General features: G+C 59.1%; 1 protein-coding gene across 11 annotated transcripts in view; it reads left to right on the forward strand.

Moving 5' to 3' along the window:
- The window catches only part of PAK4 (p21 (RAC1) activated kinase 4), a 47,653-nt gene that overhangs the window by 20,304 nt on the left and 3,523 nt on the right, over positions 1-23,826 (forward strand). For 4 of the 11 annotated variants that reach the window (NM_001076184.1, XM_024978448.2, XM_059876872.1 and 1 more), the window contains 6 exon segments: positions 16,095-16,168; positions 17,786-18,002; positions 20,594-21,055; positions 21,237-21,674; positions 22,839-22,972; positions 23,197-23,323. In NM_001076184.1, the coding sequence (NP_001069652.1) occupies positions 17,799-18,002; positions 20,594-21,055; positions 21,237-21,674; positions 22,839-22,972; positions 23,197-23,323 (1,365 nt within the window). In that variant the 5' untranslated portion in view covers positions 16,095-16,168; positions 17,786-17,798. 11 annotated transcript variants of the gene reach the window in all.

Consider the following 23,826-nt stretch of genomic DNA (forward strand, 5'->3'; position numbering starts at 1 on the left):
GGTCTATTTTAATAATTTTTCCTTTTATGGGTCATGCTTTTGGTATCCAGTCTAAGAAGTCTGTGCTTAGCCCTAGATCTTGAAGATATGTTGGTTTGTTTTCTAAAAGTTTTGTTAAGGTTTGTGTAAGTGTGAAGTTCAGATAAAGGTTCATTTTTTTAGCATATGGATGTCCCTTTGTTCCAGTACTGTTTGTTGAAAATTCTGTCTTTCCTCCATTGAATTGCTTATAGTTCTTTGTCAAAAATAAATTACAATAATGAGATATAGCTTCGCACCTACCAGGATGGCTATTATCTTAAAAAAAAAAAAAAGAAAGAAAACTAACGTGTTGGTGAGGAGATAGAGAAATTGGAGCCCTCGTGGATTGCTATTGGAGATGTGAAATGGTGCAGCTGCTGTGGGAAACAGTTTGGTCTTTTCTCAAAAGGTTAAATATAGAACTACCATATGACCCAGCAATTTGACTCCTAGATACATATCCAAAAAATTGAAAGCAGAGACTTGAACAGATATTTGTACACTTTAATGTTCATAGTTGCTTTATTCACAATAGCTTAAAAGTGGAAACAACCCAGGCGTCCAGCAGATGAATGGGTAAACGAAATTTGGTGTATACATGCAATGGAATATTATTGAGCCATAAAAAGGAATGGGGTTTACATGCATACTACACAATGGATGGACCTTGAAGCATCATGCTTAGTGAAATAAGCCACATGTAGGAAAGATATTGTAAGAGTCCACTTATATATTCCGCATAGAACAGGCGGATTCATAGAGAAGGAAAGTTGAATGGGGGTTGCCAGGGGCTGGGGGGAAGGAGGGAGTGGGGAGCTGGCGTCCATGGGCACAGGGTCTTTGCTGGGGATGATGAGAACGTTTGGAGCATGAGTCACGGTGGTGGTTGTACAGCATTGTAAATGTGTTCAGTGCCACTGTGGTTCACACTCTAGGATTAAGGTTGGTTAAAATCATAGATAGACGTATAATAGTAACCCCATCATGTCTGACTCTTTGTGACCCTAAGGACTGTAGCCAGCCAGGCTCCTCTGTCCATGGTATTCTCCGGGCAAGAATAGTGGAGTGGGTAGCCATTTTCTTCTCCAGGGGATCTTCCTGACCCAGGGATCAAACCTGGGTCTCCTGCATTGCAGGCAGATTCTTTACCATCTGAGCCACCAGGGAAGTCATTATGTATACTGTATAGGCAGCAGTAACCAAAACCATCCCCAGGAAAAAGAAATGCAAGAAGGCAAAGTGGTTGTCTGGGGAGGCCTTACAGATAGCTGAAAAAAGAAGAGAAGCTAAAAGCAAAGGAGAAAGGGAAAGATATACCCACCTGAGGAGAAGGCAATGGCACCCCACTCCAGCACTCTTGCCTGGAAAATCCCATGGACGGCAGAGCCTGGTAGGCTGCAGTCCATGGGGTCTCGAAGAGTCAGACACGACTGAACGACTTCACTTTCACTTTTCACTTTAATGCATTGCAGAAGGAAATGGCAACCCACTCCAGTGTTCTTGCCTAGAGAATCCCAGGGACAGGGGAGCCTGGTGGGCTGCCGTCTATGGGGTCGCACAGAGTCGGACACGACTGAAGCGACTTAGCAGCATACCCACCTGAATGCAGAGTTCCAGAGAACAGCAAGGAGAGATAAGAAAGCCTTCTCAGTGATCAGTGCAAAGAAATAGAGGAAAACAATACAATGGGAAAAACTAGAGATCTCTTAAAAAAAATTAGAGATACCAAGGGAGCATTTCTGGGAAAGATGGGCACAATAAAGGACAGAAACAGTATGGACCTAACAGAAGCAGAAGATATTAAGAAGAGGTGGCAAGAATACACAGAAGAACTGTACAAAAAAGATCTTAATGACCTGGATAACCATGATAGTCACTTACCAGAGCCAGACATCCTAGAAGTGTGAAGTCAGGTGGACCTTATAGTAAGTACTACTACAAACAAAGCTAGTGGAGGTTATGGAATTCCAGCTGAGCTATTTCAAATCCTGAAAGATGATGCTGTTAAAGTGCTGCACTCAATATGTCAGCAAATTTGGAAAACTCAGTGGTGGCCACAAGATTGGAAAAGGTCAGTTTTCAGTCCAGTCCCAAGGAGGGGCAATGCCAAAGAATGTTTCAACTACCATACAATTGTGCTCATTTCACATGCTAGCAAGGTAGTGCTCAAAATCCTTCAAGCTAGGCTTCAGCAGTGTGTGAACTGAGAAATTCCAAATGTATGAGCTGGGTTTAGAAAAGGCAGAGGAACCAGAAATCAAATTGCCAACATCCATTGGATCATAAAGTATGTATGTGCTTAGTCGCTCAGTCATGTCCAACTCTTTGTGACCCCAAGGACTGTAGCCCGCCAGGCTCCTCTGTCCATGGGGATTCTTCAGGCAAGAATACTTGAGTGGGTTGCCATGCCCTCCTCCATGGGATCTTCCCAACCCAGGGATCCAACCCAGGTCTCCCACATTGTGGGTGGATTTTTTACTGTCTAAGCCACCAGGGAGCCCTTGGATCATAGAGAAAGCAAGGGAATTGCAGAAAAACATCTACTTCTGCTTCAATGACTGTGCTAAAGCCTTTGACTGTGTGGATCACAACAAACTGGAAAATTCTTAAAGAGATAGAAATACCAGACCACCTTACTTGTCTCCTGAGAAACCTGTATGCGGGTCAAGAAGCAGCAGTTAGAACTGGACATGGAACAATGGACTGGTTCAAAATTGAAAAAGAAGTACGACAAGGCTGTTTATTGTTATCCTGCTTGTTTAACTTATATATAACATCATGCAAAATGCCAGACTGGATGAATCACAAGCTGAAATCAAGATTGCTGGGAGAAATATCAACAGGCTCAGATATGCAGATGATACCACTCTAATGGCAGAAAGCGAAGAGGAACTTAAGAGCCTCTTGATAAGGGTGAAAGAGGAGCGTGAAAAAGCTGGCTTAAAACTCAGCATTCAAAAAACTAAAATCATGGCATCTGGTCCATCACTTCATGGCAAATAGATGGGGAAAAGTGGAAACAGTGATAGATTTTATTTTCTTGGGCTCCAGAATCACTGCGGACAATGACTGCAGCCGTGAAATTAGAAGACGTTTGCTCCTTGGAAAGAAAGGTCCATATAGTCAAAGCTATTGTTTAACCAATAGTCGTGTATAGATGTGAGAGTTGGACCATTGAAGAATTGATGCTTTCAAATTGTGGTGCTGGAGAAGGTTCTTGAGAGTCCCTTGGACTGCAAGGAGATCAAACCAGTCCATCCTAAAGGAAATCAGTCCTGAATATTCTTTGGAAGGACTGATGCTGAAGCTGAAGCTCCAATACTTTGGCCACCTGATTCGAAGAGCCGACTCATCGGAAAAGATGGTCATGCTGGAAAAGATTGAAGGCAGGAGGAAAGGGGAGTGACAGAGGATGAGCTGGTTGGATGGCATCACCAAGTCAACAGACATGAGTTTGAGCAAGCTCTGGGGAGTAGTGAAGGGCAGGAAAGCCTGGCGTGCTGTAGTCCATGGGGTCACAAAGAGTCAGACACAACGTAGCAACTGAAGAACAGACAAGGTGTATTTTACCACAGTGAAAAAAAAAATCAGTGTTTTAAAACCCAGCTGGGTGTATTTGTTTGGGTCTTTGTCTGGATTCTCTATTCCATTCACTGACCTCTGTGTTTTTCCCCACTGTCTTGATTACTGTGGTTGTACCCCAGGCCTTACTATCGGGGAAAGTGAATCTTCGGGCTTTTTTCATCTCTTTCACAATTGAGTAGTTCTGGGGCCTGGCATTTTTGGAGCCCCTCTGGCGCACCCTTGTGTGAAAGATGGCAGTGTGACTTACCGACTTTCAGAGTCACCCTTGGCGCCTGCCTTGCCCTCGGCCGCCATCTGACAGGAGTTGCACATTGTGGGCAGACACACCTCTGGTCTGGGGCCCTCCCTCCATGCCAGGCCGTGGCCACCTTCACCATTTGCCCGGAGCAGTGCTTCGGTCTCGTCACCTGTCCCCACATCCACTCAGGCCCCCTTCATCCCGTCCTCAGACGTGCAGCCAGAGTTATGTCTTCCAGATGCAGGCCATCCTCAGAACTTGCCTTGGCTCCCCTGACTCCCCTGGCGGCCTGGTCCAGCCCGGCTCCGCTGTGCTCTCATCCCTCCAGCCACCCTTCTCAGCTGGAATGTCACATTTCACTGGGTGGTCCTGGACTGTAAGCCCCGGGGGCCGGGACCATGCTGCACCACTGCCCCAGCCTGGACGGCACATGGTGGGCACGTGTTCTGCTTCTGTTGACAAAATACACGAATGCAAGATGGAACCCGTGAATGGGGTGGTGGTGGGGAGACGAGGCTGGAGAGGTGGGAAGAGCTGGGGTGGGTTTACAAAGGTCTTGACCCTCACAGAAAAACAAAGGCTTTTTTTTTTTTTGGCCACACTGTGTGGCATGTGGAAATTTAGTTCCCCAACCAGGGCTTGAACCCCCTGTAGTGGAAGTGTGGAGTCTTAACCACTGGACTACCAGGGAAGTCCCAAAATCAACCTTTTTTTCTTTTTCATTTTTGTCTATGTCATGCGGCATGTAGGAGGTAAAGGCTTTGAAGAGACTGTTAGCAGAAAAGGAGTTCTGGTGACTTTTACAAATTTAAAAGGATGCGCAGTTACTAAGTGCCTGTGTGCTCAATCGCTAAGTTGTGTCTGACTCTGTGACAGCGTGAACCCACCAGGCTCCTCTGTCCATGGGATATCCCTGGCAAGAATACTGGAGTGGGTTGCCATTGCCTCTTCCAGGGGATCTTCCCGACTCAGGGGTTGAACCCGAGTCTCCTGCATTGGCAGGCAGATTCTTCCCAGGTGCTGCGCCATCTGGGAAGCCGGCAATTACTAAGCACCAAAAGGCGAATGAAAACAAGGCCAAGAGGGGCCAGACTTCACCTGTCTGAGTGGGGAAGATGGGAGGGTGTGAGAACACCCTGGGCCTGAGGCCAAGGGAAGGGCTGAGAGTGGCAGCCTGGCGGTGCTGTGCTTTGCCTGGCAGTCCTCCTGGTAGGCACTTGGCCCACAGACATGCTGGCACACCTGTGAGGTGACTTCTGCCCACGGTTCTCACTGCCGCACCATGTGTAAGAGCAAATGACTGGAAGCCACTGACCTGGCCCCGTGGGGACTGGCTCAAGGCATCGTGGCCCTTCCACGCAGCTGCTAAAGCAGCGGGGCTGTGCTTTGCACAGATGGAAGCCTGGTAAGATCATTAGACGTATCTATTTTTTTTCATTTAAAATCACAATTAGCCTACATGTGGAAAGCGCATAAAGTAGAAATGTACAGTATGACCAATGACTTTAAGGGGAAGACCCACGTAACCACTTCCTCCAGTTGAAGTAACAGATGGTGCCAGCCCCTGCCCCCGCCCCTGGAGGCAGCCCCTTCCCTGACTTTTGAGGCAGTTGCTCCCTCCCTTTTCTCTTTGGTTTTGCCCCCTCTGTGTGCATCCCTAAGGAGCATATTTCATTTTACCTGGTTTTGAACTGTTTCTGAACAAAGTCCTAGGATGTGTTGGGTTTTGTTTCGCTGCTTCTGTTTAATATCATGTTTGATGTCCATCCACACATGGCTGTGGGTCGCTTGTTCTCGCCGTTGTGTACTCTCGTGTGGGGCTAGTGGATCACACAGTTCATTATCCACCTGCTGTGGGCGAGCGTTGGTGTTGTTTCCAGTCTCGCCGATTCAGACTGTGCCGTGTGCACCTCCCCGTGTGTGTCCCTGGGGGTGGATCCGGGAGAGCGCGCCAGGTCCCCAGCGTGTCTTCACCTCCACTGGACGCTGCCAAACGCCTCCTGGTGCCCGCGGCGCAGACGAGCCAGGAACGGTCTTGAGAAAAGCAAAGTGCAGTTGAGTGTGTGGTGTGCAGCCATTTATGATTGTTTTTTAAGTGCAAAAGCATCTGTGTGCACATGCATGTGTGTACACACACACACGCTCACACAGGTATGCATAGGCTCTCAGAAAACAACAGAATCTCTAGTAGAGGTGACTCCACGGCCGAGCTGGGGCAAAGCAGAAGGGCGCCGACCTGCCAGTGTTTCCCCTTCGGGGCCACTGACTTTTGAACTATGTTCCATGTTATAAAGAGACAGAGACTGAGACAGAGAGAAGGGGAAGAAACGGAGGGGAGAGAGGAAGCCTAAGTATGGCAGAACTTATAGTTGAGAATCTGAGTGATGGGGGTTCGTTAGTTTAGTCTCTCTCTGGGAGCATGTTTTAAAACTTCCATTATGCAGTTCTGTTCTGGCGTGAGAGATCCTTTTTCTCCCCCTTTAGCTGTTCCAGGTGTTTGGTTGTGGCATGCAGGCTCTTAGTTTCGACATGCAGTCTCTAGTTCTCTGACCGGGAATTGAACCAGTGTCCCCCTGCACTGGGAGCATGGAGTCTTAACCACTGGGCCACCAGGGAAGTCCCTGTGAGAGGTTCTTGAATGGACATCTCCTTGCCCCTGAGGCCAGTCCCCAGGAGGACCCCTTGTCTCCAGTGAGACTTCCTTTTGGAGGAGGGGTGCTCCCTCCTTCCCCCGCCCTCCCCTGTCCCTTCCCCGTGGGACCTAGTTTCCTTGGCTGGTCAGACCTACCCAGTCCTGACCGCCTCCCTCACCAGAGCCCAAACCAGCCGGTCCGGTTTGGGGACCCGCCCCATTTGGCTCCTGTCTGGGTGGCTGCCTGACAGGTACTTCATGCTGCCGGGGGAGGGGGTAGCCTGGACCCTGGGGAGGGGGCCCTGAGACCTGCCCTGCAGCGGCCCCAGGCTCAGCTGGAAGCCCCTGGCTTAGTGAGCAGGTGGTGGACCGAAGGGGTAGATGGGGTTTCCAGGCCAGTCAGGCCTCCTGGTCCACGTGATAAAATGGCCTGATAAAGTACCTGCTCATTTAGGGCAGTGGTAAGCTAAAGGACTTCATGCATGCTGAGAGCACGCCCCAGCCCAGAGGAGGTTCTCCGGAAAGTCAGGCCACTCATTTTCAGAAGGGTTAATTACACCCTGGCCAGCCAGCCAGCATGGCACACAGAAGTCCCGGCCCTCTCCACCTTTCTCCCCATTGCCGTCATGGCCTTCCAGCCCCCCTCACACCTAAATATGGCAGTGAGGGGGCGGTTCACCATGATCTCCCCTGGCGAGCCTGCAAGTCTCAAGTTCATCTTGATGGGCAAGGGTGTCGGAGCAGGAGCGCCCCGGTCACTGTGCCCTCTGAAGTTCCTGCTAGAATCGCAGCCTGGGTGCCAGGGGACGCAGCAAGCCCCAGATCTCCCGCCACCCTCCTCATCAGAGAGGCTGCTTATGCTGCGGTGCCCTGTCCCGCACCGCAGCCCTGGCCACTGTTTCACACCTAACTGGCCCGGCAGCCCCTCTCAGACGTGCAGCCCTGGGCTGTGTAGCCACTGCTCCCCTGGCACCTCGCCTGGCCTGGGCTTGAGATGGGGGCATGCGTATGTGGTGGGAGACTGACCCTGCCTACGCAGGGGCAGTGGTTGGGTCCCCTCCCCTCCACGGGGACAGCTGTGGGCCACGTGGCCCAGGCTTTCCAGGCTCAGCCCCGCCTCCCTCCGCCCCGCCCTCCCCCTACCCCTCCCGGGGGTTGGAGCCACAGCCAAAGCTCAACTCCTGCCAGGGCAGGGCCGAGTTGCCAGCCGCTGCCAGGGCAGCTGGGGCACAGAGGCCAGCCAGCTCTCCTCGGTGGGCCAGGGGAACCCCTCGATCCCGGCTCCCTGCTCCGTTTCAGCTGGGAGCCCCCTGTCTGCTGGCCTGCCCCACTGCGGGCAGCCCAGGCCCGAGGGAGGGCCAAGGATGGTGGAGGTGAGCTGGCCTGGCCTCGAGGAGGAGGGGGCGGGCCGCCTGGGTGTGGGGGAGGGCAGCCACCTGAGCGCATGCGAGGGGCCACACCTTTCTCTGGGCCAGGGGCGGGGTCTCGTGTGTGTTTCAGGCGGAGATGGCAGGTGTCTGTCTGCTGGGACTTAGCCCAGGCCTCAGCACAGGTTCCCCCTCCACACATACCCCTCCCCCGAGCGTCTCTGTGGGAGCGTGTTCTTGGGGTCTGGTTTGCATGGAGGTGGTTCTGAGGGGTCACTGGGTGACCACAGACTTGGTGGTGTGTATGCCTGGGTCTGTGGTAGGTCTCATTACCCACTGTGTGTGGATCCCATGGTCTCCTTCTGTATCAGGAGGGCTCCTAGGTGGATGGGGTTTTGGGGTCTGCCTTCCTAGGTGAGTCCAGCCGTCACGGAGTGTCTGGGATTGTGTGTGTGCATGCGTGTGTGTGAGTGTGTTTGTAGGTGGCGGCTGAAGTCTATCTTTGTGTCGTCGGCTTCCCCCAGGATCCTTGTATGCGTCTCCAGATCTCTCCGGAGCCCTTGCATCTTTGGAATGGCTCTTTACACTGTTTGTGGAAGGGCTTCTGGGTCCTTAACTTCCTGGGGTCCCGACCGTGGGTCCCCAGTGTTGTGACCCTCTGTTCCCAGGGCTTCCTCTGAGCCAGGCCCCTCTTAAGACTGCTCCCCACCTTCTCCCACTGATGCCACGCAGTCGGCTCCGGCCACTTGCTGGGCCCGAGTTCCCGAGGCAGGAGCTGAGGCTCAGGGCGGGCTGGCCCTTCCTGCGCCCAGGCTCCCACTGTCCCGTTTCAGGGGCTTTGCCGTGTGACCAGAGGGTGTGTTCCTGTGGTCTGGGGATGTGTGGCTGGACGCCCATGCTGCGTGTCTGTGTCAGCTTCTGTGCACTGTGGCGTGACCTTGTGTGCTCTGTATCTTGGGGGTGTGCACGTGTGTCTGTGTGGGAGGGCGGAAACCCTTAGGTTAGGGGGCCGGGGAGGCCTCTGGAGCCTTTTTTCTGCCTCCCGCCCCCCTCCTTCCTGCCCCACCTCAGGGGAGGAATGAATGAAGTCTCAATCTGGTTTCCCCAGTCTCCGGGGGCTCGCCCACACTCTCAGGTTTGTTATGGCATCCATTCCCCTCCCCGGGGGGCTGAGGGACTCCAACAGTGTGCCCTTTGTGTCTGTGCCCTGTGGAGCCTGGCCGGGGGGCGGGTGGCAGGGGGCCAAGCCTGGGGCTGCCACAGGAGCCGCCTGGCCTCCCGGGGGGCTCGGAGCACCGTCTCTTCATCCAGCCACATTCTCTGAGCTGTGCCCAGACCTGTGCTGGGCAGGGTGGCGGAGATGGCCCCAGGGCCTGTCCTCCAGGGGGACACAGTCTAGCGGGAGAGGCAGACCGGCCCTCGGAACATAAAGGGGGCCCACTGTGCTGCCCCATCCCAGCCCTGGAGAGGGAGCGTCTTAACAGCGACAGGAGGACTGGCACGTCTGCTATGGGGACCCTGCTCTGGGGACCCTGCTCCGGGGACCCTGCTCGGGGGGCCCTGCTCAGGGGGCCCTGCTCGGGCGACCCTGCTCTGGGAACCCTGCTCTGGGGACCCTCTTTCCTTCATCTGTTCCTTTATTCGCGCGGAAACAACAGCAGCGCTAATAACCGCAGTCAGCCTGTAGCGGTGAGGACCCACTTGGTGCCAGGCACTGCTCTGAACACTTTGCCAGGTCACCTCTTTCCATCATTCGAACATCCCCTGGGGAGAGAGGAACCATCATGACCCCCCAGTTTGCAGACAAGGACATGGAGGCCCAGAGTCACGATCTCCCGGCCCACGGCTTGACGGTGGTAGAGGAGCCACAAGCCTGGGTGTCCACTCTTCCTCACCAGCTGCCCTCGGAGTCCTTGTGGGCAGAGGCCTGCGGTGTGGCCGGAACACGGAGAGCAGGCTGCCCCTTGCTCCCTGCACGGCCAGCTCCAGGCCCTGCTCCCCCAGGCCAGGGTGGCCCCGGATATGTGTCTCTTTGTGGGGTTTCACCCATCGTGGGGACTCACGGTCTCTGGCGGCGTACCCTCTGTGTGATGTGCCTCTGGCCGAGATTTACTGCCACCTGCTCAAATTGCCTGCCTAGGCTGCATGGTGGCAGGGCCTGGGGAAGTGGGCTTACAGCCGGGCACCTCTTGTGTTCGGAACAAACGCCAGGTTATTTGCTAAATAGCCAGACTCTAAGGAAGCGCAGTTCCTTTGCAGGCGTCAAGGTCAGACTTCCAGGCAGTGTGAACAGGGCTTGGGGACTCCTGTCTAACCCTCTGCCCTGCTTCTCCTGGAGTCCAGCCTCATCACCGCGGCAGTGGCATCACTCAGTCACAGCACAGCTATTACTGGTGCCTGCTGTGCGCCAGGCCCGCTCTAGCTGCCAGGGGTGCAGCAAGAACAAGACAGACAAAGGCCCCTGTTCTTGGGGAGCCACCGCTCCCCTCCTGGGGGCAGGGGTGGGAGGCAGGACCTAGGATCAACCGGTATATAAAATGCAAGATGGTAATAAATGCCACGGAGAAGTATAAAGCTGGGTGCAAATTTTGTCAGGGGGCCAGGCAATGTGTTTGCACTAAGACCTGACGATCGAGGAAGGTGAGCCGCGCGGCTGTGGGCCGCGGGAGCAGTGGGTACCGAGGCCCTGAGGCTGGAGCAGGCTCCGCGTGTCTAGGCCTGGAAAGGAGGGGCTCTTGTGGCAAGGGTGAAGTGTGGGGAGGAGGTGAGGCCCCGCGGCGGGCGGGGCCCTGCTCAGTCCCAGCGGGGAGTCTCATCCCGGTGGAGGGCTTTGTTTTCTTCAGATTCCCTCCTAACCATGCGGCCTTTCTGATCTCGGTCCTGGTCATCAGAGGCTGAGTTGTTTCTTGTGCGTGTTCTCGCCCCATAAACCTCTAGGTCCTGCATCTGGAGCAGAAGCTTTGGCAGGAGTCAGGGTTGCTGGGAGGCAGGAGGCTAAGGGGGCAGTGACAGGTCTTCTCCAGGGGGCAGAGTGGACACTTTTGTGCCCCGGCGCTGGGCAGCCCTGGCAGGGACTTCCTGTCTCTGGGCCTCAGTTTCCTAGTTTGGGAAACAGGAGAGGAGAGGCCTCTCCACCCGCATACCCAGGAACCACCCAGAGGGTTTAGCATGGTCAGAGTCAGCACTGAAACCCGTGTGTCCCCTTCATCCACCCAGTAACCACACAGGGCAGAACCCTGTTACTGGGACCCAGCTATAAGAGCCGGAACACGATTCCTGCCCACGCCGAGCCACCGACTTAGCTGAGAGACAACTGACAGGATCGTGACCATGTAACATGTTAGGTGATGCTAAGGGCCGGGAGAGAACGGACCGGGTGCCAGGCTCTGGGGGGATGCAGCCATGGGCAAGACCAGACCAAAGCCTCCAGCCTTCTCGACCTGTCCAGCGCACCCAGAGCCTACCCACTGCTCCCACCTCCACAGGCCCCACGTGTCCCGTCCACCCTCTTCCTGCTGGCCTCTCGCATCCTCCGCCTCCGAGCCTCCCTGCTCCTGCCCTGCTCACAGCCTTCCTGCGGCTCCATCTCACGCAGGTAAGAGCCGAGTCCTCCCTGTGCCCCCCGCCCCGCCCCGGCCACTCGGCCTCCGCTCTGTTCTTTGGCCCTCAAGCACTCTGCGGCCCCAGGCCTTTGTGCTGGCTGTTCTCGAGGCCAGGGTCCTCCTCCCCCAGGCACCCACTCCTCTCCCCACCCTGCTCTAGTGTGACCTCCTCTTCGAGGCCCTCCCTGACCGCTTCACTGAAGATCCCCACGTCCCCTCAGCCTCCACACCCAGCTGATCCCTGCTCTTTTTCTTCTCAGCACTCACCATCTGACTCACTAGCTGGCTGTCTGGTATATCTGCTGTGAACTGTCTCTCCTTTCCCCTCGAATGTGAGCTTGGCAAGGGCAGGGACATCCCTGGCTCTCCTGGCCTCTGCTGTGGGCCCTGCCCCGGGCTTGGCAGAGCTCAGCTCTCACCCGACAAGGATGATGGAATAGATGGTGGGTGGGTGTGATGGGCCCTTTGTGGGGAGAGCAGGTGTCTGCCAAGGAGAGAGCTTGGGCACATGTCAGTCCCAAAGCTTGAGGCGGCGTCTGGGGACAGTACCTGAGGATTCCCTGCAAGGACTAGGCAGGAGGAGAATGGGGGGGCAGGCACGTGGATGGGCAGCAAGAGCTGAGCAGAGGTGTGAGGGGAATGGTCTGGAGTTTCAGGGGGGCCATGAGAGCCTGCCAGGGCTGCCAAGGTGAGCCAGACCCCTGTCCAGCGTCAGAGCACAGCGCAGGGAGGCAGGCAGCTAGGGGGCCTTTGGAGACAGTAGGTGCAGATGATGGCAGAAGGGTGAGGGGGCCGGTGAGCGCGTCTCCGTTGCCCGCTTCCTGCTCTAGTTTCACTTCAGTGACTAGGAAAGGGCGGCCGTGGCCCCTGCTGCGTCCTCCACTCGGGCCCCAGGACCCTGGCCGAGTCAGCACCCTCCATTGCCCTGTTGGGTGGGGGCAGTTTTATTCGGGGCTGCAGGCAGGGCAGGAGGAAAGAAGTCTGTGTGCACACACACACGTGTACACAACACACTCCCGAGCACGCGGTCACACTCGCAGACCTGGCTCCTCCATGGGCATTCGTTTCCTTGGTGCGGGGAGCCGCAGCGTGGTGCCATTTTTTTCTCACGGAAGGTCAGCGGGCAGAGCCTTGTGAGTGCAGGGGGTGACTGGAAAATGGGAAGGTTTTGCTTGGACAGGTGCAAAACCTTCACATCCCACATGTGAAATCATTCACAAGTTTTTTTTTTTTTTTTTTTAATTGAAATAAACATTTTAGAGTAGGATCAATAGGTGTCTGCGTTGGGGAACAAACAGTGAGCTTCAGATGCTTCTCTGCCCGCGTCGGTGGCTGAAGGCTGCGCCCTGCCCTCCCGTGTTCCACGTCGCTGGGGTCACGGCTTCACCCTCTGCCTCTGGGTTCCAGGCCTTTCTCTGCCAGAGAGAGACCCTGGGCAAAACCTGAGGTGTCTGAGCAGGGGCGCCAGGGAGCAGGTTCAGGTGAATGTATTCATTCACCAGATGTTCGAGTGCCTGCCACGGTGCGTCGTAGGTACTGGGGTCATAGGCAGTGGGGAACTCGACAGAGGTCAGGCCCTGCTCCCCTGGAGGAACTGACATTCTCGTAGGAACAGACACCGAAGGCTCACCCACACACACAGAGTTACTTGGTGAGTGCAGAGGGGAAAGATAAAGCAGGGAGGGCGCTGAAGGTGTGAGGACGGGAACAGGGACATTCATGCCTAGACTTGGGCAGAGACAGAGAGAGAGGGAGGGAGCTATGTGGAGATCAGTGAGAAGAGAGTTGGTGGGGGCCCAACTGCAAGAACAAAGGCCCTGAATCGGGGCATGTCCGGGGTGTGAAGAACAGTGAAGAGGCCAGGTGGCTGGGCCAGAGGGGGCAAGGGGGCCTGTGGGAGGAGAGCCGACCGGCCGATCGTGCAGGGGCGAGGGGGCCATGGGGCAGAGTTTAAGGATGTTGACTCTGCGGTGGAGCAACTGTCTTCCATGCCCACCTCTGCTTGGTGATCGTAGCAAGAGGTTTCACCTTTGTGAGCCTCAGTTTCCGCATCTGCACGATGGGAGTGAGGTCAGCCACTCCACGGGAGTCCTGGGAGGCAGTGAGCTCAGCATCGGCATCTGTGCAGGCTCAGGGTCCCCCATGGTGGTAGAGGTGGTGGTGCGAGTCCTGGGGCTGAGCCGCAGTAAACCACGTTTGGTGGCTGGCACTGGCTCTTGGACTGCTTTCTCGCTGCAGACGGCCGTGCTGAAGGCCTGTGGAATAGGCGAGGGAGGAGCCCTGGGGGGTGGAGGGTGGCGGCGGTGGGTCCCCACTTTACACCGCCTCCCACCTACCACTGGGGCCTGGGCAGGTCGGAGGAGGAGGGACCCTCTCCGCCAGGACGGGTCAGGGCAGGAGAGAAAACGCAGTGTCTGGGTGGACAGAGGAAGGGGAAGGAGGGAGGAAGGGGCAGAGACCAGGGACAGCCTGGGAGTTGATGACGATGATGACACGGAAGCACAACCACAGGACAGGCAAGTCTCCAACTGCCTGGGTTCAAATCCTAGGGTTCCCCTCGCTGGGCCTCAGTCTTCCCACCTGTGAATTGGGGATGATGGCCATGCCTGTCTCACAGGTTAGGGGCAAGGGTGGAATGCGATTAGACACAGAGCAGGCCCGGGCACACTCGTGTCTCCGAGGATGTGGCTGCTATCGTTCCGAGAACTGGCGGGGCCCGGACTCGGGTTAGGCCAGCCTGGTGTCTTGAGTCCACTCTGCTTCCCAAGCTGTGTGTGCCCTCTCTGTGCCTCATTCTCCTTGTCTGTAACACAAGGCCCAAGTTGGCCCCTTCCTCCGGGGTCGGGCGTGCAGACTGTGGGTCGAGTGCTTAGCAGAGGGGCCGGCGGGACCGCTGTTACTGTCAGGGTGACCGATGTCTACCGCCCGCTCCCTTGTTGTATGCACCGGCCCTGGGGCCAGGCCATCGCGCTGGGTTCTCTGTGACTGCTTGCAAGAACTCCTGGAAACAGGTACTATCTCGGTTCTCCTCTAACAGAAGAGGAAAATGAGGCATAGAGCTGCTGGCCCAGGGCCACGCAGCGTGCTTCCCCCGTGGGCTGGCTCAGCCTCGCAGCAGAGCCGGCCTCTGGGCCCTGTGCTGTCTGACTCCTGAGTTCTGGGCGTGCCTGGGAACCCAGCGCCCACTCCTTGACACCCTGCTGCTCCTGGCCAGGCCCCTCCCTTCACATGTGGCAGCTCCTCTCCCTCCCCTCTGTGGCTCCAGTAAAGTCAGGTGCTTGGGGACTGCTGGAGGGGTCAGGGGAGCCCGCGGTGCTCAGAGCTGCCCGGGGTGGGGCTCCCGCCTGGCCACTATAAACACGGCCAGTTCCTCTGTTTGTCCTGCCCTCTGTGCAGCGCCCAGAGGGAAGGGGTGGCCCCAGGCAAATATCCGGAGGTGTGCCCCTCTCTCCCCATCCGCAGGGGGCGGGGGCTGGGGGGCCTGGGGGCTCGCGGGTGGGCATCCTGGGTTGGCTGCCCCCTCTAGCAAGCTGCCTCCTGCCCACCCCGTTTGGATCCTAAGCTCCTCCCTCTCCCGGGTTTAGTGAGGGGTCATGCGGCTAATCCTGTCCTGCAGAGGGCTCAGAGCTGACTTGGGGCCCGCAGGCCACGGGCTGGGGGGTGGGGATGGGCAGGCAGAGTGAGAGAGGCCAAGGTGAGGAGTGAGGCTGGGCCTGAAGCCAGATGGGGGCAAATCTGGGCAGACAGGAGGCAGTGGGACCAGGGCGGGCGGGTGAGGGGGGCGCACGTCTGGGCAGATGGGGGAGAGTCGGGGTGTAGGGACGAGTAGAGGAGCTGGAGCTGCAAGGGAGGCGAGGGCAGAGAAGCCTGGAGGGAGAACGGGATTGGTCAGGGTCCCCGAGGCCTGGGAGGGTGGAATGCACAGTGTTCTGGGGGCTGGAATGGGGGAGCCGCACTGAAGGGGCTCCTGGCTTGGTGGGGGTAGACAAGAGGCTGGGGCAGAGGGCCCCCGACCCTGGCCAGGTCTGTTCCCCTGGCAGAGCCCTGGCTCTGGCCACCTGCTGGCCAGGAGGCCCAGGCCAGTTGAGACAGGTTGGCTGCTTGGGTCCCCACCCGCCTCCCACTGGGCTCCTGCTGCCAAACCGGTTCTCCTGGATGGCTGCCCACCGATGGCCCCACCTCTGGGCTGGGGATGGCGGCCTTTCCGCCCTCACGCCCTGCTCCCGGGAAAGGAGCCGGGAGGACAACCAGGGGCTGCCGGGCCGCATCGTGGATCCGCTCACGAGCGTCCTCACTGGGTCACGAGACTCACTGTGCTGGGGCCGACCCCATGCCGGGCACTGTGCCAGGTGCTGAAGAGCCAGCCTGAGCCAGATCGAAATCCCCACCCAGTGCACTTCCCCTCGTCCTTCGGGTCTCAGTTCACACAAGCCCTTTTCTGGGAAGCCTCCAGTATCCCTACCCTGCCGTCCCTGCAGGCTGGGTCTGGTACTCTGTGACCCCAGCCCCGACCATCCTGGGCCTTCAGAGGCTGTCTGGGTCACCACTGTGTCCCTCACACGGACCAGCACAAGGCTGGCCTCAAAGGAGTGAGTTACTGATGGCTGGATGGATGAGTAAGCAAAGGATGTTTTCTTCCCACTTTACAGATGAGTAACCCAAAGCCCCAAGAGGAGACATCACCCGCCCAAGGGCACTTCTAGCAGAGCCAGCAACAAAGCAGGTCTGTGGGGCTCCAGGGGCATGTGTGTGGGACCGGGGTTCTGGGGGGCGCAGCACCTGGGCCCCTGACACAGCTGGGAGTCATCCTCGGCATCAGAAGAGCAAAGGCCAACTGGGCCCTCCCTCCATGCCCCGCACCGAGCCCTGCTCATTAATTAACTCATTAATCCTCCCGGCAGCCGCCCCATGGGGGTCAAGCCGAGTCACAGACAGGCTAAGTCACTTGCCCAGGGTCACAGTAGGTGGCACAGAGAGATTTGCACTCTGGCCATCTGGTTTCCCTGCTCTTCATGTCTCCGGCCCCCTCTGTGGGACACCAATATTCCGCATGTCCCCTTCAGCCCCTTTGGTTTTTAAATTCAGCTTTCATAGGTTCGGGAAGACCCCCTGGAGAAGGGCGTGGGTACCCACTCCAGTATTCTTGCCTGGAGAATTCCGTGGACAGAGGAGCGTGGCGGGCTCCAGTCCAAGGGGTCACGAAGAGTTGGACTGAGCGACCTTCACTTTCGCTGAGCATTTACCACTGTTGCGCCAGGACTGTTGTGAGGACCGGCCTGGAAACCACGGGCCCTAAAGACGGGCAATTTAGTCTTTTAGGATCCTTCATGAAGTGGGTCTTGCCCCACTCTGTGAGGAACTTGCCTCCTCCTCTAAGCCTCAGTCTCCTCATCTGTAAAGTGGGGGTATGTTAGTGAGGCTGCCTAGGAGTCACGCATCGGACAGGGGCTTGGTAACCATGTGTTGAACAAGTAACCAGAGGTACATGCTGTTTCTAGCCCACAGTCCAGGGTGAGAAAGCAGGCACAGAGGTGGCAGGCCTTGGGCACCAGTCACAGAGCACATCCTGTGTGTTGGGCGGGGGCTGGGACGGGGGGCGGCAGATGAGACCGGGCCTGTGGCACCGGGAGTCGCGATGGGAGTTGTAAACGCTGAAATGTAAACACAAGACTGGCTGTGTGTGTGTGAGTCGCTCAGTCGAGTTCGATTCTTTATGACCCCATGGACTGTAGCCGGCCAGGCTCCTCTGTTCGTGGGATTCTCCAGGCAGGTACACTGGGGCAGGTGGCCGTTCCCTTCTCCAGGGCATCTGCCTGACCCAGGGATCGAACCCAGGTCTCCTGCATCACAGGCGGATTCTTAACCATCTGAGCCACTAGAGAAGCCCAAACATAAGACTGAGCAGCGCAGTTTCCAGAAGTTAGACATGCTGCGAGATGGGGTGGAAGGACAGGGGGCCTGGGGTATGTTCAGGAGAGGAGCCACCAGCAACTGCCACCTGAAGCGGGCGGGAGTCAGGCGTCAGTCCCCACAGAGGGAGCTGCCACGGCAGAGGCCCTGAGGTCAGAAGCCACCGTGAGCCAGAGGAAGAGCTGAGAGCAGAGAAGCCCACTGGGAGTGCTCACCTTTTTACCTGAGTGGGGTGGGGCCGCCAGTGGGCTCTGAGCCAGGGGCCTGACTGGAGTGTTCACAGGGTCCGGGCTGCAGATGGGGTGCGGTCTGTGGAAAGGGTGGGGGCGTGGGGAGACCAGGGAGGGATGGAGGAGAAGCAGCAGGTCCTGGCGAGCCGCGCCCTTCCTCAGGCTGCCAACCGGGGCCCCACTCTGCACTCTCCACGCAGAGAGCCTGGAGCCATGTTCGGGAAGAAGAAGAAGCGGGTCGAGATCTCGGCGCCGTCTAACTTCGAGCACCGCGTGCACACGGGCTTCGACCAGCATGAGCAGAAGTTCACTGGGCTGCCCCGCCAGTGGCAGAGCCTGATCGAGGAGTCGGCCCGCCGGCCCAAGCCCCTCATCGACCCCGCCTGCATCACCTCCATCCAGCCTGGGGCCCCCAAGGTATGCTGGCGCCCGCTGCTGCTTCTCCTGACCTGCGCCGACCCCTGTGGGGTGACCCCAGGCCTCAGCACCACACTGGACCCTCCCTTGCTGCCCACCAAACAGATGCACCCCAACCACACCCCCCATCCTCACCTTTCACTCACCTATCCACCACTGATCCCTCACCTGGCACCAGCGCCAACCCACCTTCCCTTCCTGAGAAGCCTCCGCTGACCTTGACCCTCTGACGATCCCCCATGCCAGCCCCAACTCATTTGTCTGTCCTGAGCCCTGTGCTCCTGTCCCCAGGACCACAAACTCGTCCTGGGTCTTGACAGGCCTCCCATCGCAGGCAGAGGGACAGACCAGTTCCCACGTGGTCAGGGCTGGGCCAGGAGAGGCCCGAGGGGCCGTCTGACCCAGCCCCAGGGTCCAGGCCAGCTTCCTGGAGTCAGGGTCACCTGAGCTGAGCCCTGAGGGCAGAGGACAGGAGGAGTCATTCAGGCAGATGGTGGAGAGCCAGGGCTTGTTAGTGGAGGAAACAGCCCGCGTGAAGCTCAGGGGGCGGGGGGGTGGTTTCAGTTTTTTCCCTGCCATCTAAGCAAACGTGCCGAGCTGGGATTTTAATCAAGGTGCGTTTCCAAGGCCCATGCTCTTAACCCCGTTCCTGTCTCCATGGTCTTGGCTCCCCGGGCGTGGCCTGTGGTGAGGCTGTTCTAGGGGCAGGGGGTGTGGCCCCCGCAGCCTGCAAAGCCGGCCTCGGAGCACAGACTTCACCTGAAGGGCAGTGGAAACCAGGAAGTCAGCCTGGGTTGTTCCGAGGGGTGGGGGTGGGAATGTGTGGGCTGGTCAGCAGGCCCGGGGCTGACTCATCCTCGCTGGTGCCCTGGGTGCCGTGCCCAGCCCAGCCTGGCGGGAGGAGCCGCAGGCAGATGCTCTCCTCCAGGGTCTCCCACTGAGGTGTTTGTGTGCCCCAGGCAGGGGGCTTGGGATACTTTGAATTCTTTGCCACTGCCTAGAAAAGCAAGACTTTACATCCAAGTCTGTTTCTGCCTTCTGATGAATCGGCTGGGGCCACTGGAGGGGCAGCCGCCCACGCAGGCAGGGTGCTGGCTCTTCTGGGCCCACTGGCCGCACCCAGCCCACCTTGGTTCCACCCCCTGCCAGGCCCTGTGGCTGCATGCCTGCTGGTCATGCCCTCATTCAGGCACTTCCTAAAAATCCTCCCCAACTGCCAGGGATTCCTGACCTCTTATTCCAGCACCGAAGCTTGAGCAGGTGTCTCCCTTGTTTCACTGGGCCCCTGGGGCAAGACCAGGCTGCCCTACTAGCAGCCAGGGTCCAGGAGAGGCAGGGGCAGGCGCTGCCCACAGGGCACGGTGGCCTGTCGGTGGGTTTGCGGGGTTCGAGTTTTCTGCACATATCAGGCAGTGCTGGCCTCAGGTTGTCTGGCAGCCCATGGCTCTGCCTGCCAGTGACTGACGCACAGGACTGGGGCCTGTGCTCTGCACCGGCAGCCCCTTCCCAGCCTGCCCGCCTCACTTGCTCACTCATGGGCTCAGCAGGTACTTACTGAGGCCTTCTGCGTACCAGCCACTGTTCTGGGCCTCAGGTGCAGCCAGGAAGAAACAGTGGCCACCCTCACGAACACTGCACCAGGGGAGCAGGCCACGGACAGCTGTACACGTGCTTCACGTCCGCTGGTCCTGAGTGCTCTGAGAAAAGGAAAGCAAGAGCGGGATAGGGAGGGTTCGAGGCTGGCGTTTTAGACCACAGGAAGTCAGGGAGAGCCAGCAGCAGAGATCTGAAGGGGGCGCACTGAGGAGGGGAGCCCCGGGCAGACGGGGGCGAAGGGCTCCAGGCTGAATGAGCAGCCAGTGCCTGAGGCTGCGGTATGTCTGGTGTGTCTGAGGAGCAGTTAAGAGGCCCCCGTGTGCCTGGAGCTGGAGGGTGGGGGCCCCTAGGGGGAGCCTGGAGGCAGTGCGGTGGATCAGGACGGTGGCCACAGCAGGCAGGGTGCGCCTGGGGCACACAGGGTGCTGGTTCGCGTTCACTGGCACCGGCCCTCGGGCATTCTTGCCCTCTGCTCCGGGCCCAGACCTTTCTCACTTTACCTTCACCCCACCCTCAGCCTCCACGGAAACAGAGGGCGTGTTCGGGGCTCACAGCCCTGCCAGGCTTCAGGGAAGGAGGTGCCAAGCCGGGCCCTGGCCCCCACATCCTGTAATTTGCAGCTTTCCAGAGCTTGTTATGGGCTGGCGCAGCCTCTGCCCTCCTTCCCCTGCACCCCCCCAAGTCTGGAGAACAAGGAAAAGGCAGGGGGTGCTTCTCTGAGGGGCATCCTGGGAACCGATGCTCCCAGCCCAGGGGCAACAACCTGATGGGGGGCAGCTCCCCTCCTGTCACGAGGCTCGGTGCTGGGGGAGGGACTGTGGGGCCTCCCCCGCCGCCCCGCCCTCCCAGCCCACCATCACCCATGGCATTTCTTCATTCCGTCTCTGTCTTGTCTCTGTGTGTGTTGTGTTGTCCTGTCCGCCTGTGTTGGATGCACGTCCTGTGTCCCCCTCCTCCTTGCCCGGCCCCCACCCTGCCATTGCCCTGGACCCCAGACCATCGTGCGGGGCAGCAAAGGCGCCAAGGATGGGGCCCTCACGCTGCTGCTCGACGAGTTCGAGAACATGTCGGTGACGCGCTCCAACTCCCTGCGGAGAGACAGCCCGCCGCCACCCGCCCGTGCCCGCCAGGAAAACGGGATGCCCGCGGAGCAGGCCGCCACAGCCAGAGGGGGCCCAGAGAAGGCGGGCAGCCAAGGCCGGGGGGCCAGTCATGGCGAGGCGGGTGGCAGCACTGGAGACAGGCGGCGGGCGGGGCCGGACAAGAGGCCCAAGTCTTCCAGGGAGGGCTCGGGAGGGCCCCAGGAGTCCTCCCGGGACAAGCGCCCCCTCTCTGGGCCTGACGTCGCCACCCCCCACCAACCCGCCAGTCTAGCCAGCGGGGCGAAAGTGGCGGCTGGCCGGCCCTTTAACACGTACCCGCGGGCCGACACGGACCACCCGTCCCGGGGCACCCAGGTAACCACTCCCCCACCCCAGGACCCCTGACCGTTGCCTTGCCCACCCTGTTCCCACCCACCAACTCCAGCCTGCCCCAGCCCACTGTCCATCTCCATCTTGACCGCCATTGTCTGTTCTGCAGCCGGGATCCCTGTCCCTCAGCCCCTCCCCTGACAGCCGCCTTTCTTTTCTGTTACAGGGGGAGCCTCACAACATGGCCCCCAATGGGCCATCGGTGGGGGGCCTGGCTGTCCCCCAGTCCTCCTCCTCCCGGCCCACTGCCCGAGCCCACGGCGCCCCCAGCCCTGGAGTGCTGGGCCCCCATGCCTCTGAGCCCCAGCTGGCCCCTCCAGCCCGTGCCCTCGCCGCCCCCGCCGGGCCCCCCGCCCCCGGGCCCCCCGGCCCCCGCTCACCACAGCGGGAACCCCAGCGAGTGTCTCACGAGCAGTTCCGGGCTGCCCTGCAGCTGGTGGTGGACCCTGGCGACCCCCGTTCCTACCTGGACAACTTCATCAAGATTGGCGAGGGCTCCACCGGCATCGTGTGCATCGCTACTGTGCGCAGCTCCGGCAGGCTGGTGGCCGTCAAGAAGATGGACCTGCGCAAGCAGCAGCGGCGGGAGCTGCTCTTCAACGAGGTGGGCCTGCCGCCCCGTCCCCATAGGGCTCCCCTGCCCCCCATGCTCCTCCTGGGGCCCCCCTGCTCCCCCCAGGGATCCCCCACCCTCCCACCTGCCCCACTCCCCCTAGGGCTCCCCTGACCCCCGGCTCCTCCCAGGGCCCCCCGGCTCCTCCCAGGGCTGCCCTGCTTCTCCCAGGGCTCCCGCACCTGCCCCCATCCTCCCGGGGCTCCCCGCCTCCCCACCTGCCCCCCCCAGCTGTCCCACTCCTCCCGGGGCTCCCCTACCCCACGGTTTAGAGGGCATGCAGGGCTGAGAACCAGGAGAGGCCCTATGGGGCTGGGGTTTGCCAGGTGTGAGTTCTGAGCCCAGCTCCTGTCCTCGCTCTTCATGCCTCCCCAGGCTGTGTCCTCTGTCCCCACGATACCCACTGCCATGCCGTCCTGTCCTGGCCAGGCCCTGAGCCCCAGCTCCAGGCCCTGAGCCCCACTGACCCTCTGTGTGCCTTCCAGGCCCCTCACCACGAAGTCCCATACTGGCCCCACACTGTTGACCCCACACCTGCCTCTCCTGGTTCCCCATCTCGGAGAGGCCCCACCACCCCAGTCCCCAGGGTTAGCCTCCCCGTTGCTACTCCAGCCCCCCAGGCCTGAGCCTGTCGCCCCTCCCCCAGTGCAGCGCGCAGGGCGCACGTTTAACATGGCTGCCGGAGCTGCACGCAGTGAGTGTCACGCTCCCCCTCCAGGCTTTGCCTTGCTAGGCCTTCCTGCCCCTGGAATCTAACCCCCACCCCCACCTTGTGTCTGAGCCGCCTGCTTGTCCTGGTCTCAGCCCTGTGCTTAATGCTCTCGTCCCAGCGCCCTCTCCCAGTGCCAGCCTGGCCATCAGGGCTACTCGCAGACCCACTCAGGGCTGGTCAGAGATCAACATCAGCAGCGTGAGGTGTGCATGGGGTGGGAGCACCCCGGAAGAGAATACAGATGTCAGGCCCCTCGGTGCCTTCTGGGTTTCTTGGCTTCAGGCGTGGGAGGACAGTCCCTGGACTGGACCTCGATGAGCAGGAGTGGCGGGTGCAACTGGACCTGCAGTTTGGCAGGGCCCCCCGAGGCCGAGAGGGCGGGCTCTGGCAGCAGGGGCTGCTGGTCCTCCCCGCGCCGTGCCGACCCCGCCTCCTGCATGCAGGTGGTGATCATGAGGGACTACCAGCATGAGAACGTGGTGGAGATGTACAACAGCTACCTGGTTGGGGACGAGCTCTGGGTGGTGATGGAGTTCCTGGAGGGAGGCGCCCTCACCGACATCGTCACGCACACCAGGTACAGCCGGGCAGCTGGACGCTGCTGGGTCCCCAGAGTGCCCCCAGACCTCGCCCATATCAGGACTGCTCCCCTCCAGACGCCTTAGGGTGGGGCCACCTCTCAGAACCAACACACTGTCCCCATCACACCTCCGGGGCGGGGCCGTGTCCCCATCAGACCCCAGGCTGGGGCCCCTGTCTGCCCCTCTCACTCCCCTCCCCCCACCTGCCCTGCCCTCCCAGGATGAACGAGGAGCAGATCGCCGCCGTGTGCCTGGCCGTGCTGCAGGCCCTGTCTGTGCTCCACGCCCAGGGAGTCATCCACCGGGACATCAAGAGCGACTCCATCCTGCTGACCCACGACGGCAGGGTGAGCAGTGGTTGGGGGTGGCTTGGCCTCCCCCGGCCTCTGCCCAGCTCTCCCCCTGCGGGTGGGTGAGCCCAGCCCCCAGTTCAGTCCCTTGAGGAGCAGTACGTGTATTCATTCCTCGTGCATCAGTCCAGAGTCAGGGGTCCAGGTGAGTGGGGGCCTCTGCCGTCATCAGCCCCAGCCGCTGAGAGCTGGAGTGTAGCCCTGGACCCAGAGCGGGGAGACTGCATCTGGGTGGCCGGCCACCGCTCTCAGCCACATGACAACCTGCTCCTGGCCTGGCATCCAGGACTGGGCTGCGGACTCTCAGTCCTGCCTTCTGGACCGAAGCTCCGAGTTTGCAGTCCATGGATGAGCTTCCTGATCCTAGAACCTGCATTCGTATTCCAAGAGCAGATGTGATTTTTCAGGGGGATGGGGCCCTTGACTTTCACCAGATTCTGGTTGGTGATCTGCCTGCCCTCCCCCAGGAAAGTTAAGCCAGTTCACAGAGGCGGGGGCTC

This window comes from Bos taurus, chromosome 18, assembly GCF_002263795.3.
Source record: "Bos taurus isolate L1 Dominette 01449 registration number 42190680 breed Hereford chromosome 18, ARS-UCD2.0, whole genome shotgun sequence".
Lineage (NCBI taxonomy): Eukaryota > Metazoa > Chordata > Mammalia > Artiodactyla > Bovidae > Bos > Bos taurus.